This window comes from Megascapheus bottae, chromosome 18 (genome assembly GCF_031878675.1).
Source record: "Megascapheus bottae isolate mThoBot1 chromosome 18, mThoBot2.hap1, whole genome shotgun sequence".
Taxonomy (NCBI): Eukaryota; Metazoa; Chordata; class Mammalia; order Rodentia; family Geomyidae; genus Megascapheus; species Megascapheus bottae.
Genome location: NC_143526.1, coordinates 29,039,005 through 29,057,234, shown reverse-complemented (window position 1 = coordinate 29,057,234; position 18,230 = coordinate 29,039,005). Strand labels below are relative to the sequence as shown.

Below are 18,230 nucleotides of genomic sequence, written 5' to 3'. Positions count from 1 at the left end.
CCAGCTGTTGCCCAAAGCTGGAAGCAGAGGGGGGGAGAGTTAAGGATTCAAGGAGTTTTCCAGGCTGGATTCACTCAAGACTGACAGCCTAGTATAGACTAGCAGAGGGTGGAAGGCTTGAGTGTCACTGGGACTTAGAATAGGCTTCACTGCCTTTTTATCTCCTCAAACCCTGGGCAGAGAGACTTGTGGAGGGCACAGAGCCCTTAGTGATAAGTACTGGGGGCAGCTGTGGCTCTGTCCATTCTCAGGGCTCTGGGCCAGTTTCTGAGTGTGTCTGAACACCGCCTTCTCACGGGTACATGGATGGGGACTGGCAGAGTTGGGCTGTCTTTGACCCCTGCCTCAAATGGAAGCAGCCCTTCTATTCCTCAGCCCCTCCCTTTACTCAGGATTGGCCCATTCACACAGGTTTCTTTGGTCTGATACTCTGTAGCTAGAAAAATCTTGGTTTGAAAGCCACTTTTCATGCCTCTCTAACTTTGGACAAGCCATTCAATTGCTCTTAACTTGAGAGATAAGTGAAATGGGAGATATCCAGCACCTTCCTTTACGGCTAGGGTGATGATAATTAATGAGAATTACTAACTAGGATGAAGCCTAGCTAGGAAGGCCTCCTAGAACATCTATCTACTTTCCCTGTTCCTACCTCTCAAAGAAGTCTCCCAGACATTCTCCAGTTATGCAGTCTCCAACAAACCAGTCTTCCTTCACATGAACACATTGGTAGCTTATCTGTTTGGAATTGCCTTCCCAGCCCAACCCTTTCTCTCCTCATATTGTAAAGATAACTTATACAGGCGGGGGCAATGCCTTGTGGAAATAAGTCCTTCTGAGTGTCTACGGTTGTATACACTTCTAAACTTACTACTTCTATTTGTTTAGTGTCAGTACTAGGGCTTGAACTCAGCACTATCCTCTTAGCTTCTTCACTCAAGGCTGGTGCCTCTACCACTTGAGCCACACCTCCATGTTTGGCTTTTTTCTGGTTAACCGGATATAAGAGTTTCACAGACTTTTCTTGGCTGGCTTTAATCAGCCTCAGAGTTCAGCCTTCCGAGTAGCTAGGTTCACAGGTGTGAGATACCAGCATCCAACCTTGAACTTACTACTTGTTATTCTCAAGCCAATCATTTTTAGGGTAAAAACTGAACCAGAAGAAAGTGAAAGGGCATTTGTTAAGAAATAGCAGCATTCAGGAACCCTATGCTAGAGTTTAGATGGCTAGAGAAAGTATCATATAGGAAGGATTCAAGGGGGACTGAAGTGTAGGTCAGTTATGGAGGTGACCCACCTTACAGGGGTACTTAGAGGAGACCCCTTCCCAAAGAAGCTTCGATTGAGAGGCCCACAAGTACTGAGATTTTGATGGGGACCAAAGAGGTGTTCCCATGTGATGGATGGACTATTGAGTGGGCATGAGAGTGGACATCTTGAAGAACATTTCTACGAAGGAGCTGAGCCAGGCATATTCAAGAGCTAAGAGAGCTAGTGCCATGGGCTCACATCTGTAACCCTAACTACTCAGGAGGCTGAGATCTGAGGTTCTTGACTCAAAAAGAGCCAGCCCACACAGGAAAGTCTATGACAATTGAGCACCAAAACACCAAACGTGGCAGTGTGGCACAAATGATAGAGTACCGATCTTGAGCAGAAAAAGCTAAGGGACAGCATGTAGGCCTTGAGCTTAACCCCCTTGCCTCCCACAAGACAAGACCAAGTGGTGTGAAGGGAAAAGATGGGCCACAGCTGGCCAGAACTGCACAAGTCCTTTGAGACGCTACGTAGTTCCCTAAACCATTCTCGCTTCACACATGGAGACACTGAGGTCCAGAGAGAAGCTCTGAATTAGCAAGAGACAGCCTTTCCACAGTCCACAAAGGCATGGGCTCTGGGCTGCTAGAAGCAGCATTCACTGCTTTCCCTGACTGGGATTGTCCTGTCCAGGCATCCTTGCTTACTCATCCTCTGACTTGGACCAGTTCCTAATAATTTCCCTTTGGTTCCTCTGGAAATATTTGCACCTGTGCAAACCATGCATGGGATAATTGATACTGCATTGCTTGTAAGAGCAAATATTGGTTATGACCCAGATGCCCATCAGGAGCCTGGCTAAATAAACCATGGTGAGTGATGCATCATGACTGTGGAAAAGCCTGGAGAAGTGGACGCTGTGTCCTAATAAGGAAAGGCCTTGGGGAAGGGCAGCACAGAATGGGTGGAGCAGAGTGGAAAGGTACAGGGGGATAAGCTCTATCTTCATTGTGTGTGTGTGTGTGTGTGTGTGTGTGTGTGTGTGTGTGTGTGTGTGTGTGTGTGTGTATGTTCCTCTATGCATGAAGAAAATTGGGTAGCACATGCAAGAAACTAAAAGATGATTCCAGGGCACTAGGCAGTAGAGGGTAAGGATGGAAGAGATATTTTGTATAATTTTATTTTGGCAATCAGGTGAATGTATTTGCTTATTAGTAAAATACAGTCCTAATGAGGGATAGCCAGATGTTGTAAACAGGACTGGGCAAAATTATGTTCGGGTTCTCTATGCAAAAGAAGTTAGAAATATCAATTTTCCTGTAAGATATCTCGAATTTGAATCATTGACTCAAATGCTTTTCAGGTCGATAAATAAGTCAGTGGGTCAGACATGGCCCGAGGGCCCTCAGTCTTCAGCCTTAGCTCTGACAGCTTCCTGCCCCCAGGCCTGGAGTTCTCAGCTCATCTCCATCCCCTGTCCTTGTGAGGGCGGGTGGAGGTCCCAGAACACCTCACCCTGCTTCTGTCTTGGCCCTCCTCCAACTCCTACCCCATGGGGCTGAGATGTTGAGGGCTTTTAACTCAAGATCTGGAAGGCAGAGAGGGGTTATGAACCCTGGGATAATTCTCTCCCCTGGGGTGCTGCAGGCTTCAAGGCCCAGCTGCTTCCCGTGCCCACCCATCTGTCCCTGGAAGGTAGAGACAGGAGTGGGTCTGGCTGTGAGGGGGGCGGGCGGGAATCCCAGTCGGACTCTCAGACCACTGGGCTTTGTTCAGACCCAGACTCCCAGGGGAGAAATCTTGAGATGGTAGAAAGGAAAAGGTGACTGGCTGTAACTGCTTGGTGTGTGCCTACAAAGCCTGTCAAATTACCAAATTCCAAGCTGGGAAGGCCTTGAAGGCCCATCTTGTTCAAGCTCCTTGCTGAAAACATGAGGAGCCCAACCTCTGCGCTCCCTCCCACTGCCTCAGTAATGCCCACTACCTCTCCTCTCCAGGATGCCTGGACTGCTCTGGTTGCTTCCTTACCTCCTGTGTAATCCGTTTTCCTCTTCTAACTTCCCTTGCCTCACCAGCCTCTTGAAAAAGGAAACCCGACCAGGCATACCTGATTCCTGCTTACCTTCTGAAAAGTCCTGAGCCCTGCCTATAAATCTCTGTCCTATCCTCCGCAGCCCAACCTGCCTCCTACCATCTTTCACACACTCTGTTCCAGTCACAGAGCTATTTGTTGTTCTTCTTGTTGTTGTTTTGGGAGATTGAACATAGAGCTTTACACCACACAAGAAGACAAACCTTTCTTGCTATTCCTCAAAAAAAAATCCCTGATTGTATACCTGTATGTGCATGCATGCACACATGTGTATATGTGTGTGCCAGAACTGGGGATTGAACTCAGAGTCTCATGCTTACGCTTGTCTAGTGCTCAAGGCTGGCACTTTACAACTTGAGCCACCTCCACTCCTGGCTTTTTGCTAGTTAATTGAAGATAAGAATCTCAGACTTTTCTTCCCCACCATAGCCGTGAGCTATGATCTTCAGATCTGAGCCTCCTGAATAACTAGGATTATAGGTGTGAGTTACTAGGCCTGCCTCCCTCCCTGAGCTCTTCCAGCTCTCTAGTGGTAATTGAATAAAAGAGTCTCACAAACTTTTCTGTCCGGGTTGGCTGAGATAGTTCAAGCCCCACAATTGACAAAAACAAATAAACAAAGTATCTCAAAAGCACAAAGAAGACACATTGAAAACAGTCTCTCTTGCCCTGCCTCTGACCATCATCTCCCTTCCAGAGCAATCAATGGTGTAAGTTTCTGTGTGTCTTTCTCCTCTCCCTCTCTACCTGTCTCCTCTCTGTCTCTCATTGACTCATTTCCACACTCACTACCACCATTCTGAAACAAATGACAACTTAATCATATCCAGCAGCATGCCTTGACTCCCCACTTCCCTGTTCCCCCCCTCACCAGCTACCAGTGGGGTGTGTGTGTGTGTATGCTGGTACTTGGGGCTTGCACTCAGGACCTCACAATCTCGCTTGGGTTTTTCAGGACTGGTAGTATACCACTTGAGCCACACTTTCACTTCTGGCTTTTTGCTAGTTAATTGGAGATAAGAATCTCATGAACTTTCCTGCTCAGCTTGGCTTTGAACCTCAGACCTCAGATCTCAGCCTTCTGAGTAGCTGGGATTACAGGCATCAGCCACCCATCTCAGCTACACCCACATATCTGGAGTTTATACTCAATCATGGGGATTCCCTTGATCTCTCTCATGACATTGAACTCGTCACTGTGTGGATGAGCTGTAATCTACTTCATCAGGTCCCCAAACTGTAGGCAATTAGGTTGTCACCATCCTGTGAAAATACCTCAGTAAATAACTGGGTGGATGCATCATTTTGCCCATTTTTGAAATAAATTCTTAGACTTGCTGAGTCAATTGTGTATCTTGTTTATGTTTTTGACAGATGCCCCCCTTAGGAATGGCACCAATTGGTTCTTCAGATATCAGCACTTGGAAAAGGCTTTTTCAAATGGACTTCAATAAGGTCTCCAGATGCTTTCCAGACATGTGTATCTCTCCACCTGGCTAGGCCTCAGTCTCCTCTTCAGTATGAGCAGGGGTGGAGTCTCTATGAGACAGTGCACAGAGAGTGCTCGGTGCAGTTCTGGCATAGGGCTGGACTGCTAGCTACTAAGGCAGCTGTTTTCCTCTGCTTAGTGATATTGTAGGAACAGAGACTGCCTGCCTTGCTCATTGCTATAACACACTTCCTAGTGAGAAGCGGGTCCCTTAGTATTTATCAAGAAAATGCATCCATTTTCCAGTCCCACCAATGTCTCCATTATGACTTTCCCCTGTCTTTCTGCTGAGCCTCTCCTATCCCCTGGCCCCTCAACCTTGGGCTCCAACCATGCACAAGCCTCCTCTGGCTCCCTTTTGCCACGGTGTCTTTGCATCTTACTCTTCCCTCATCTCGCTGATACACTTCCATCATCCCATTTTTACCTCACACATCCATTTGCTTAGTTTATTTCTAATCACCTTTAGATCTCACCTTAAATGCCACTTTCTCAAGAAAGCTTTCTTCACCCTCTGATCTAAGTTAGGACCACCCTCTACACAACCTTATTACACTCAGATTTGGGGTCTTATCACAATTAGAAGTAGTTCAGGCTTGAATATCAATCTTGTCCTCAGAGCTAATCTTGCCTTGGGCCCAGAAGGCCAGAGTACCATTGAATCTCCAAGGCCTGCATTATTAGAACACTCAGTAACCATCTCCTATATGCATGAGTAAATCCCAAAACTCATTTTACAGATGGGTTCAGACACTTAACCCCACCTAGGAGGACACATTTTGACCCCTTTCCATCCTTGTTCCTGGCAGGTTCTGGTAAGTAAAGAAGTGGAGGAAGGGAGACCAGCTCCTTCTTTCTCTGAAGAATCATAGGTCCCAGGCCTCAGCCAATCATTCTGCAGACTTCTCTCCTTAGTCCCCTCTGAGTTGAACTCACTCCCGAGTGAGCCACCAGGTCCCGCTAGTCCATGAGATTCTTATCTCCAAGTTAACAAGAAAAAGGTGGAAGTGGAGCTATGGATTAAGTGGTAGAGTACTAATCTTGAGTAGAAAAAGCTTAGAGATATCGCCCAAGCCCTGAGTTCAGGCCCATACTACACACACATACACACACACGCATTGAAATAGAAAACAGTAGGACTTACAGCTCAAGTATATTTATGTATGTTAAAAATGCACCCCTAAAAAGCTGAGCATGGTGGCTCACGCCTGTAATCCTAGCTATTCAGGAGGCTGAGATCTGAGAATCGGGGTTCAAAGCCAGCCCCGGCACAAGGGTCGTGAGATGCTTATCTCCAGTTAACCACTAGAAAACTGGAAGTGGGACTGTGGCTCAAGGGGTAGGGTGGTAGCCTTGAGCTGAAGAGCTCAGGGACGGTGCACAGGCCCAGAATTCAAGCATCACGACTGACAAAAAATACACCCCCAAAGCTGGGCACTGGTGGCTCACCCCTATAATTCTAGCTACTCAGGCGGCTGGAATCAGAATTGTGGCTTGAAGCCAGCTCTAGCAGAAAAGTCAGTGAGATTCTTATCTCCAATTAACCACCTAAAAACCATAAGTGGAGCTGTGGCTCAAAGTAGTAGAGCACTAGTCTTGAGCAAATAAGTTCAGGGACAGTGCCTAGATCCTGAGTTCAAACCCCAGGTCCTGGCAGGGAAAAAGCACTCCCAAAGACTAGGACCTTTGTTCAATTGGTAGAGAGCTTACCTACAGTTGACAACTGCTAGGTTCAATCTCTAGTGCCACCCAAAATAAAAACAAAACCACACATATCCAGTTCATTAATCTATAGGAAAGCATATGCCCAACAATTGGGCATCGAGGTCACAGTTGACAGAAACCTACCACAGACACACCTAGGAACGGGTGTGGACATTCGTGCACTGTTTGTGATGACCGCCAGCTGGAAATTCCATGCCTGTTCATAACATAAGCCAGTTTAAATATGGCACATAAAGGCCCTGCAGCACTGACAGTGAACGTCTACAAGCAACAGGACGATAACGTCATGAAGGAAAAGAAGTCCGAGCAGTCCCCGTGTATTCTAAGCCCAGGGGAGCTAACCTGAGGTGTGGTCATCCTTGGGGAGTCGCTGTTCTGCTCCCTTATCCTCTTATTGGTGACATGGGTGTGTTCAGGGCTGGAAAGTTCACAAACAATTCTACAGTGACCTGGAGCTGAGTCCTGAGCAGTGAGATGAACTCAACTCGCTGTGCTTGAGGGAATGAAGAAAAAAGGTGCATATCTGAATTGAGGAGTTCAGGTGCACGGTGCACCGGAGCTGTTCATCCACCGCGGCATATCTTGCCGCTGTTGGAAAAGAGGGGAATCAACTGAATACATCACTCAAAGAAAGCATGTTTCTCCACGTGCTCCTGCTCGCTCGACTCTTCGGGTAAGAATAAATTATTCTAAGAATTGATTCACAGAACTATGCACGAATGGATTGCGGATTTGAAGGCAGCAAGGAAGGCCGGCTGAGGACGCGAGCAGTGCTCTGGGCTTGTACTCTCTTTGGGGTCATTTCAGATTTTTCAAGTCAAGCCATGGAACCATCTGTTGCCTGGTGAAAATTGAGGCATGGAGAATTGGGAGCCATGGCCCCATCTGGCGTCCCCATCTGGCTGCATGACCTCAGGAGGTTCATGGCCCTTTTCTTGGCCTCCATGTCCTCCTCTGCCCAATGGGAATCAGATTTCTGCCTTATGCAGGGGTGTAGGAGGATGAAGGGAGGTGTGCAGGGAGAATCCTATGAATGTGAGGGATTATTCTCTGGGTCATGGAGGAGGAGAAGGGAGGTTTTCACCTGCCACGCCCACAGAGGAAGTGGGGAAAGGAGCTAGAGACCACCCAGGGCTGCACACAGCATCTATGGAACAGAAGTAGAGGCGTGGTAGCCTGGACCATGCACAGGCCAGAGCTGGTAGAACAGCCACCCAGGCTGCCTAGAGAATTGGGATACTGAGTGACTACTCTTCTGTGATTTCCCCACCCCCATGCAGCCCTGTCATCTTCTAAGCCACCAGCATCACCCTCCCACTCCCACCCAACATATACAGCTCCCAGGACCGTGGCCACCATCCTCTCTGAACAAATATGCTCCTATCAGATGCAGAGGGGCTCCCCCAGGCATCATCTAGGCTTGCACAACCCCCTCCCCCCAAGAACTCCCGGAACTCCCATGGAGCTAAGAACAACATCACCCTGTTATCTCTGCAGACAACATTCAATGCCAAAATTCTGGAATGGAGCTAGGAACATGGATCCAAAAGGGTCTGGCTTAGTTAGAATTCCTGCTCATTTCATTCATTCACTTGGAAGTGTTTATTGAGCATCTACTCTGGAGAATAACTGTCCTAGACATTCAAGGTAGATCAGTGAACAAATGAGACAAAGATTTCTGTCCTCTACCCAACACTGGTGGCTAACACCTATAACTCTAGCTACTCAGGAAGCTAAGATCTGAAGATTGAGGTTCCAGGTCAACTCAGGCAGGGAAATCCTTGAGACTCTTATCTCCAATCGATTACCAAAAAGCCAGAGGTGGAGCTGTGGTTCAAGAGGTAGGGTACTGGCTCTGAGTAAACAAACAAAAAAAGAAAACTCCCAAATTTCAGAGACAGTGTCCAGGCCCTGAGTTCAAACCTCAGGGTCAACACACACACACACACACGGAGATCAGAAAGGGACGGGGAATATTGTTCATGTTGTCCCAGTCTCCAAACAACACAGCCCAAGGAATCACATCCCTGGCTTGGGCTGGCTGACAAAGGGACATGTCCCAGAAAGGTTAGGGAAAAGTGAAGAGCCATCCTATCCTGAGCCTGAATCAGCTTTTCAATATCCTAGCCCTGTGGCCATCCCGCTTTAACTTACCTGTTTTCTGTGGCAGGAGCTGGGTCCCAGAGTTAGCTCTGTTCAGCCCTGCATTCATTCAACAGACACTGACTGCGCCATCATATGCTGGGCAAAATTTGGTTCTAGAGAAACTAGCTCCATTCCAGAATGTGTGTTGACTCGAACCCCCACCCTCTAGCCCCACCACCATTGCTGCCCAAGGGCGTGACCCTGATGGCTGATGGCAGCAGTCTCCTCTTTGGTCTCCCACTGAAGAGCAACGATGCTGGAAGAGGCAGCCATTAATTCTCTCTTCTTCTTAGAGGTCTATGCCTGCTGGCTGTAACTCACTGGTGTTCTCCACTCACCCCAAATTAAGAAGCAGAGACAAGCAGTAGCCACCAGATTACACAGCAAAGCATTCATGGAAGGCTTTGTCTATTTGGGTGGGATTCCAACAGCCCTTTCTTCCCTGCTCTGATGGCATCACCTACATTCCCTGTCACTTATCTTGTTCTGCCTGCACTGGCCTCACCCTTCTTCTATCTTGTCAAACAAAGACTCACCTCCGGGACTTTGCACTTGCTGTTCCCTGGTGCCTGCAATGCGGTCACCAGCAATCACATGGTCTATCCTTCTCCATACCTTGCTCTATGCCACCTCTTCGGAGAAGCCCTCCCTGCCTACCTTATATCCATCAGTTTCTGTGTCATCCCCCTTCATCTTGTCTTATAGTTTTTCCCCTCATAGCACTCATCCATCTCCCAGTATATGTATTGGTCTTTCATTTGTTTGTTATCTGTCTCACTTACCAGCCCACGAGCTCTCTGAAGGCTGGCAGTTATATTTGTTTTGTTTCTGGTGCATTTCATTCCCTATTACAAAGCTTGGGAACTTAGCTGGTAAAAATAAATGGTTCAGAAACCTAAGTGATCTCTGAGTCTTTCTGAACCTGTCTTGAATCTATAACATCCTTCCCCAGCTTCCAGTAGCCAGGACTGGTCTCTAGGACCTGTCACAGCAAAAAACAAAAAAAAAAACCCCAAAACAAAAAAAAAACCCCAAACCTGTTAGTGTGGGAATTTGCCCTAACCCCTCCCATCTAGGTCCATCTGGCAGGGGTTAAGTGTCAGCCCATCCAGTCTTCTTTGGGCCCAAAGGTAGAAGAAACCCAGGGCGAGGGTCCAGGTCCCAGAGAATGTCTGGTAAAGCCTATCTTTCTTTGGCAAGTGTCCCCACTTCTTTCACAGGGCCTGTGCCTGCATTTCTGAAGCAGAAGGTGTTTACACAAAACATCCTGGGTTTGGCGACAAATTCACCCTCCATGAAGAATCCTTAATGAATCTCCTCCCTCCACATGCCAAGCGGCTGCAGAAGAAACTAGCTCCGTCTCTCTGAGTAGAAGGCAGTCCAAGGCCAAGCAAAGAGAGATGTTGTAGGCACTGCTGGGACCATAGCTTAGGGAAGACAGCTGTGGGATGGGGAGCAGAGCCTCTCCAGACCCAGGTTTGAATCCAGCTGGCTGTGTGACAAGAAATAGCCCTTCTGGTCTCAATCTGCAGCTGTGAAATGGAGCCATGACCATCTGCTGTATACAAAAGTGGACTTGAATTCTCAAGTAGGACAGAGTGTGAAGAGCCTGAGTTACCAGGAGTCAAAAGAACAAAAAGCCAGCATCAGGCAGGGGAGGTAGGAGGTCAAAGTCCTCGCTTTCCTCTGTATGTTGGGCTTTGCAGCTATACAGTGAGAGGTCTGGGCAAAAAATCTCTCTAGCCTTGGTTCTGCTGGGCAGCCACGACGTGGCCCCTCTGGGAAGTCCTCCCGGATCCTCTGGCATATATTGATTTTCATTTCAGCTTTTGCAGAAGTGCTTTTCTGAGCTGGCATTGTTCACTGTTCCACGTTTCACTGTCCATAGCTTCCAACTCCTTCTGTGGGGCTCCGTTAATCTGCTGGCTCAACAAAGGTATGTTTAATGAAGACTGGGGTCAGATGAAATGTAAAATATTTACTGCTGCTCTTCCGTGCTCTCATCACTGCCCTCCATAGTATGTAATCGTTTTCTCATTCATTGTCGGCGCTTCCCACAAGGGGAAAGGAAGTTAAAAGTGTTGCTTTCTTTGCCGCAGCTGCATTCTCAGCATTGGAAACCACACACACAGTAGGTGCTTCAGCGGCAGCGACAGTACCCTTTGGGGCCTGCAAGGGGCGCTCCTGCCCCACCCCAAAGCTAGGCTCCGCCTCTTGCGTCCCACCGACGCGCGTGCGCTGGAGCCTGCGTGACGCTATTCTTCTCACTGCGCAGGCGCACCGGAAGGCCGGACAGTGCGGCGCATGCTCAGAAGGATCCCGAAGCGTCGGGTCTGGCGGGGGCGGTTGAGGAAGCGGCCTGGTGTCCTGACCGCGGCTAGGGCTGGTGGGCGCCATGCTGTCACCGGAGGCGGAGCGGGTGCTGCAGTACCTGGTCGAGGTGGAGGAGCTCGCCGAGGAAGTGCTGGCGGACAAGCGGCAGGTGAGAGGCAGCGCGGCAGGGTCGTGGTGAAGGGACCGGGCCGCCGACGCGGGGTGGAGGGTGGGGGCCGGGCCGCCGGCGCGCTTGACCCAGCGCCACGCACCCCGAATTCATTCGACCGGGAGGAAGCGAACGCTCTGTGTTGGGCGGAAGGGCTCTTTCCGCCCCTTTATTCTGCATTCCCCCCCCCCTTCCGAGGGCGGTTGGGAGGCTCGAGGCCTGCAGACACCAGCGATGGGCGGGCTGGGCACACGGGAGAAGGCGAGGACCCCAGCTGAGCAGGGCCTCGTGGACTCGCACAGGGACTATGGGTTTCCTGCTCCTTCAAAGGCGGGTCGGAAAGTGGAGGGTGGTGGTGATGCAGGAGTTAGGGGGTTGGGGTTTGCTGCTTGGAGTACAGTACTATAGGGGGCAGAGGTAGTGGCAGGGAGACTTCAAGGGGCCATTGCCCCCGACACAGGTGCTGGTGATGGAGAGAGTGAACGAGTGGCCACGGTGTTTTAGAGATGGGCAGACACAGTAGGCAGGGTTTTGTAATGGGGAAAGGGCCTAGGGAGAAGGCTTTGGGGAAGTACCTTCTAAGTGTGCCCAAGGAGAACCACAGCAGTTAAAGTTTGCCTTGGTGTCTTGGGGCACCCCTGTCGTTCCAGCAGTCACTGAGGCTGAAGAGTTGCAGATCAGCCTAGCTGCAGAGCGAGAACTGTCTCAAACCACTGAAGGAAAGAAAGAAAAAAAAGGAAAGCTTTGCAGGTACCTACCTATGTTAGGTACTGCTAAACACATTTGGTTCCCACAGACCTACAAAGTAGGAGTTCATGAGATCTTTTTTCAGAGGACATAAGATAAAATCACCCAACAGTTAGCTGGCACACCTGGGTGTTCCAGCCCCCCACCTGACTCTCAGTCCATGCTCTGTTCTGCCACCTCATTCCTTGCCCAGTAGAGATCTTGACGGATGAAGTAACTGAGTGTACTTGTTTGCTCCTCCTTTCAGATTGTGGACCTAGACACCAAAAGGAATCAGAACCGAGAAGGCCTGCGAGCCCTGCAGAAGGATCTCAGCCTCTCTGGTAAGTTGGGACTGTAGCCTTGTATGCTCCTCAGTCTTCCTTTGAAGGCCCATGACGTTCCTGATAGAAACCAGGCAGAAGGCCACAGACGTGACTCAGCCTCCTAGGCAATTAAAACAGCTTATGGAGATGAGGAGCAAATGTTGTGGGTCTGACACAGACTGGTTCAGGAGTCTAGCTGCTCAGTTGAGTGACAGGCCATTAGCTCCTTACTCATCGATGACAGTAGACTCTATAGAGTGCCGGCAGCATGTGAAAGTGACAGTTTCACTTTTGTAATACAGATAAGAAGATAGTATAAAACATACAATTGTGACTGGGCGCTGGTGGCTTGTGCTTGTAATCCTAGCTACTTAGGAGGCTGAGAGCTAAGGAACCTAGTTCATAGCTAGCCTGGTCACAAAAGTCCACGAGACTCTTATTGCCAATTAATCACCAAAAACTGGAAGTGGTGCTCTGGCTTAAAGTGCTAGAGCACTAGCCTTGAGCTGAAGGGCTCAGGGACAGCACTCAGACCCAGAGTTCAACCAAATACACACACACACACACACACACACACACACACGAATTCTATTATGTAATACATATATGTATACACACATATGTGTGTGTGTGTGTGTGTGTGTGTGTGTGTGTATATGCAAGCAAGCAGAGAGGAGTATGAGATGAGCCTGCAGCAACAACCAGGCTGTAGTCAAGAGCTTTGGGGGCCAAAGAAAGATGTTTATGTTTTGTTTAAAGTGCACTTGGTGCCAAGTGCGGTGGCTCACGCCTATAATCCTAGCTACTCAGGAGGCTAAGATCTGAGGATGGAGGTTCAAAGCCAGCTCAGGCTGGCTCTTATCTCCCTAAGACTCTTATCTCCTATTAATCACTAGAAAACTGGAAGTGGTGCTGTGGCTCAAGGCCGAGGGTGGTAGCCTTGAGCTGAAGAGCTCAGGGATAGCGCCAGGCCCAGAGTTCAAGTCCCATGATCGACAGGAAGAACAAATAAACAAAAAAACAAAGTGCACTTGCATCTTCCACTTAGCAGAGTAGAAGTCCAGAATTGTCCTACGGACTCCATAAAACCCAGATTCCCATGGACCTTTCAGTTTCACTCATGGACTCACACTGGTCTCTTCATTATTCCTGATACCGGGCATACTGCAAATCTGTCTCATTTCCCTGTCCAGTTTCCTTTTCCTTAGATGTCTTCGAGGCCACACCCTTATTTCTGCAGTTCTGTCCAAATGCCAATCATCAGTGTGTCCTCCGATGACTGCTGTAACTGACATCAGTAACGAGTTGCTCCCCTGCTCCAGTATTCCCTAGCCCCTTAGCCAGCTTCATTTTTCACTACAGTTCTTAATACCATGTGACAGATTCTTTGTTGATCCCATCTTCCCTTGTAACATGAGGGCAGGAACTGTCTTGTCCTGTCCTGCATCTAAAAAAAACCTGGCAGGTAGTAGGTATAAAAAAATAATCCTGTTGAAGAAATGATCATGTGATCACTTGCTATTTCAGAAGATGTGATGGTTTGCTTTGGGAGCATGTTTATCAAGATGCCTCACACTCGGACAAAGGAGATGATTGAGAAAGGTAAGGCCTGGGAATGGGTCAGGAATGGTACTGCTTTTCCCAGAGCTGAGAGACAGACTTTGGGTGGTTTGATAGGGGATGGCTGTGTACAGAGTTGAGACTGTTGTGGATTTTCATGCCTGATCTGCCACTGTGGGTTACTTCCTCTTCTGTAATAGGACAGGCATCTATATAGACAAAATGGTATGTGTGTCAGTATCTAATGTAGTCTTATCAGTGAGGAACAAATTGGACTGCAAACAACAGAAAACCCAGCAAACTGAGGCACATGGAAGTATGGATCTATTTCTCATATAAGGAGTTGCCCAGAGGACTGGCACAGATGCCTAGCAATGTCACCATAGCATATTCTCATGGTTATTGTGCCTCCTCACAGAATCAGAGTCCTTGTGCCCATGTGCAGGCTTCAAGGAAATGATAAAAAGCTTTTCTCCCTTTCTTCATATATCACCTTTGCCTTCTATTTGGAAACAAGGACATCCTGCCAATATCTCATTACAGCTCCTCAGAGTTGCAAGGGAACCTGGGCCAGTGAGCTTTTTAATTTCTGACCTCTTACAGTTGACACAGTTCAAAAATGGAGATTGGAGGACAGTAAATGTCTAGGCTCTGCCACTGCTGGGACCCTCAATATGAATTACTTAAGGCTCCCAAGCTGAGAGATTCTGGGAGTTTTTTGAGAAGCAAAGGCACCGAAGCTGCAAATGGGTCTTAGGTGGGAAAGAGCAGGTTAAATTCTTGAAGGTTCTCCTTCATATCTTTGAAGGTAAATAGGCCAAGAAGAGGATCATAATGTATAGAATACAAAGTATGATCCTGCTTTTAAGCGTTCTGTTTGGTTACCTCATCGTGTAATAATGATTAGAGAGAGGATCTTTATTTCTGTAGGCTCATCTCTTACCCCTTCTTGCTTGCTTATTCTGCCACAATCACTGGCCTCATCGAAGAGCCCATGCCTGCCTTGCTGGGTATTCTCAACACCCATCCATGTCCAAGTCCATAAGAGTGTGTCTCTCCTGTTTACATGCCTTCCCCCCAACCTTTTTTTTCTTTTCTTTGCCAGTCCTGGGCTTGAGCTAGGGCCTGAGCACTGTCCTTGGACTTTCTCAAGGCTAGAGCTCTACCACTTGAGCCTCAGCACCATTTTCAGCATATTGCTATGTATGTGGTTCCAAGAAAACGAACCTGGGTCTTTCTGCATGCTAGGCAAGCACTCTACCACTAGGCTGAACTTTTTTTTTGCCAGTCCTGGGCTTGAGCTCAGGGCCTGAGCACTGTCCTTGGACTTTCTCAAGGCTTAGCACTCTACCACTTGAGCCTCAGCACCACTTCCAGCTTTTTTCAATGTATGTGGTACCGAGGAATCGAACTCGGGTCTTTATGCATGCTAGGCAAGCACTCTACCACTAGACAAAACTCCCGGTCTTTTTTTTGTTGTTGGTTGTGGGACTTGAACTCTGGGCCTGGACAAAGTCTCTGAGCTCTTCAGCTCAGAGACTCCCGGCCCCTGAACTCTTTTTTTTAATGCTGGTCCTGGTGCTTGAACTCAGGGCCTATTCACTGTCCCTGAACTGTTTTGCTCAAGTGTTCTACCATTAGATCCACAGGTCCACTACCAGCTTTTTGGTGGGTTAAGTAGAGTTAGGGGTCTTCCTGTCTGGGCTGGCTTCAAACCATAATCTGCAGATTTTAGCCTACTGAGTAGCTAAGATTACAGGCATGAGCTATCATACCTTTTGAAACCAAGATTGTAATGGAGGAAACTAGAGTGAACCTGGAGCAGAACTTTCCAGCTATTCTGCTGAGATGTATACATGCATTGTGTTCTGACTTTTGGCAGGTGTTACTGTGTATGCTGGGTAGCTTTGGACAGGTGTAATGCTTAGGTTCAGGATCTAGTCCTGGGCTATTAGTCCTGGGATCTATTGGCCGATAATTATGGGGCCAACATATCTAGAAAGGTTCTAGGTCACTCTTAGTGTTCTCAAGGACTAACACGGGCTAAACATTAAGCTCATAAGACACTTCTTTACAATAGGAAATAGAATCATTGCTTAGGCCAGTCAGAGCTTCTCCCTGTCAGAAAGTGTACAACTCTGAGGGGACTAGCCATACCATCACTTGTTGCTGGTAGAATGTCACAATAGTTATTATCAGACCCCCCCCCCCCGTCAATTCTGAGGATTGAGTTTGGCCTTAAACTTGCTAAGCAGGCCCCATTTTGTATTTATTGTTTTCAAGGTAGGGTCTTGCTTTATGCCCAGGCCAGTGTGAGCTATGATCCTCCTATTTAGGACTTTGTTGTGTCACTGGGGATGGCAGATGCTTGCCACTGTGCCCAGCAAGATCTGGTCTGATGAACTTCTTTTTGCCTGGGGCTGGTCTTGAATTGTGATCAAGTAGCCAGGATTACAGGTTATTGTGCTTCACTACACACTTTGAATAGTGAAATAAAAGTCAGTGAGCTGGGCTGGGAGTTTGGCCTAGTGGTAGAGTGCTTGCCTAGCATGCACGAAGACCGGTACCACTTGCATAGAAAAAAGCTGGAAGGGGTGCTGAGGCTCAGGTGGTAGAGCTCTAACCTTGAGAAAGTCCAAGGACAGGGCTCAGGCCCTGAGCTCAAACCCAGGACTGGCAAAAAAAAAAAAAAAAAAAAAGTCAGTGAGCTAAAAGTTGGGGCTGGGTACTCAAGTCCTGTCCTGCATTGCTCTCTGTGGTATGGCCTTGTCCTCTGTTTGCCCACCTCTTTCTTCAGATCAAGACCACCTGGATAAAGAAATAGAAAAACTCCGAAAACAACTTAAAGTGAAGGTCAATCGCCTCTTTGAGGCTCAAGGTACTGGCCTGGGAACTGGCAACCAGAGGTAGGGTGGGGAACCATCAATATGTACTCTGATGGGTAGCAGAGAGCAGTCCTCGGGTAGGCAGTGGCTGGGGCTGGGTGCATGGCACTGGGATAGTGGCAGTGGTTGTATATAGCTACCCATAGGTAGAGCCGCCAAGGAGGCTTGTGGGGCTTATTCCTGCCACAGCCGCTTTTCTAGAGGTGCTGGGAGCGTTGTGTGGGGATTAGGCTAGCTTAGACTGAGGAAACTCAGGAAGCCTTCATCTGGTGGTCAAAGTCAGAGCTGAAGTTCTAGATAAACCCCAAGCACGGTGAGTGGATCAGTTGTAGATTTGGGGGTCTCCGGTGGGACTCATGACTACAGGTTCCTGATGGCCAAGAGCAGAGTCTGTTGCTGATTAGTCAGACCTGAGGCTGAGTTTGACAGCACTCATGGAGTTAGCCACTGGCCTGGGCCTGGGCCTGGCTCTAGAACCAGCAGGATGTTCAGCTTCCTCATGGATTGTCTTCTCCCCTCCCTCTCCCCCAGGCAAACCGGAGCTGAAAGGTTTTAACCTGAATCCCCTCAATCAGGATGAGCTCAAAGCTCTTAAGCTCATCTTGAAAGGATGAGACAAGTATGAAGATGGGGAACCTATTGCCAACACCCCTCTGGACAGGAGGACCCCGATGTTCAAACCTGGAGATCTGTGTCTGTGGTTCCTCTGTGAAAGTCTTTCTGTAGCTCTCAACTGCTTTGTGGTAGCAGGAGGGACCCCTCAGCCTGTCCCTGCCTGCCAGCCTGTCCACCCAGGGCTCAGTGGACACAAGACCTATTGACAGCCCTTGGTAGCTGCTAGTAGGTGTGCGGGGGTGTGGGAGCAACCACAGGAGGCATTTCTCAACAGTGGCCTGCTGTTCAGATGCCTCTGCAGGGAGGGAGCAGAGCAGGAGCTTCATTTGAGGTTCCTTTAAAAGGGGAAGGGCATTTCATCCAGCTAGAGTACAGCAGGAGGCTGGCAAGGTGCTCCATGTTCACCAGACTTCTGCAGCAGGCACACTTCTCCCCCGCTGCCTCTGGCTTTGCCCTTTGTCTTGCTGCCTTCTGGAGCAAGGGCGTCTTATCCTTCGTGGCTGCCCTTGAGTGAGGAGGCCTTGCAGGATCCTGCCCTGGGGCTCCCTCCTGATGTGCTGCTCAGAGGGAGTACCTTCTGTCATCTCTGCAAACAGGGCCTGGCCAGTGCTGCCCAGAGTCCCAGCCACCTTCCTAGTCTGCAGTCTTAGTGTGAGGGCAGAGTTGTGCTTTGTGTGCATCAAGGGCTCAATAAATGTTACCATGTGGATGAATAGTTTCTAGTCACCTCATTCAGCTCCTGTACAGTACCACCTATGAAAGGATGTAGTGCTGGCTTTGAAATGCTGCCAGGACTGGTAAATGGCAAAACTGAAGGGTGGGAGAACATTGCACCAAGTCTGGCCCAGCCTACAATCCTGCATCTTGAGCTTTAGTTTTGTTTGTTGGTGCTGGTCCTGGGACTTGAACTCAGGGCCTGGGCACTATCCCT

The 18,230-nt window shown here is 48.6% G+C and overlaps 1 protein-coding gene and 1 long non-coding RNA gene across 6 annotated transcripts; one reads left to right on the top strand and one right to left on the bottom strand.

The window, feature by feature from the left end:
- Positions 1–4,688: 4,688 nt before the first annotated feature.
- LOC150050349 (uncharacterized) lies at positions 4,689–11,124 on the bottom strand. Its single transcript, XR_016538616.1, has 2 exons — positions 9,488–11,124; positions 4,689–4,885 (listed from the first exon to the last, which is right to left on the bottom strand). It is a non-coding gene; the product is annotated as an uncharacterized LOC150050349 (long non-coding RNA).
- Pdrg1 (p53 and DNA damage regulated 1) lies at positions 11,007–18,017 on the top strand. Of its 5 annotated transcripts, none has more exons than XM_090352149.1 (6): positions 11,115–11,187; positions 11,838–11,937; positions 12,182–12,257; positions 13,767–13,841; positions 16,597–16,677; positions 17,216–18,017. In XM_090352149.1, the coding sequence occupies exons 4-6, from the start codon at positions 13,775–13,777 to the stop codon at positions 17,296–17,298; spliced, it is 231 nt and encodes a 76-aa protein (XP_090208275.1). In that variant the 5' UTR covers positions 11,115–11,187; positions 11,838–11,937; positions 12,182–12,257; positions 13,767–13,774; the 3' UTR covers positions 17,299–18,017. The 5 variants fall into 5 exon arrangements, with proteins under 5 accessions (XP_090208273.1, XP_090208275.1, XP_090208276.1 ...); XM_090352150.1 differs by having other exon boundaries at positions 11,116–11,187; positions 11,841–11,937; XM_090352148.1 differs by lacking the exon at positions 11,115–11,187 and adding an exon at positions 11,415–11,517.
- Positions 18,018–18,230: the final 213 nt, after the last annotated feature.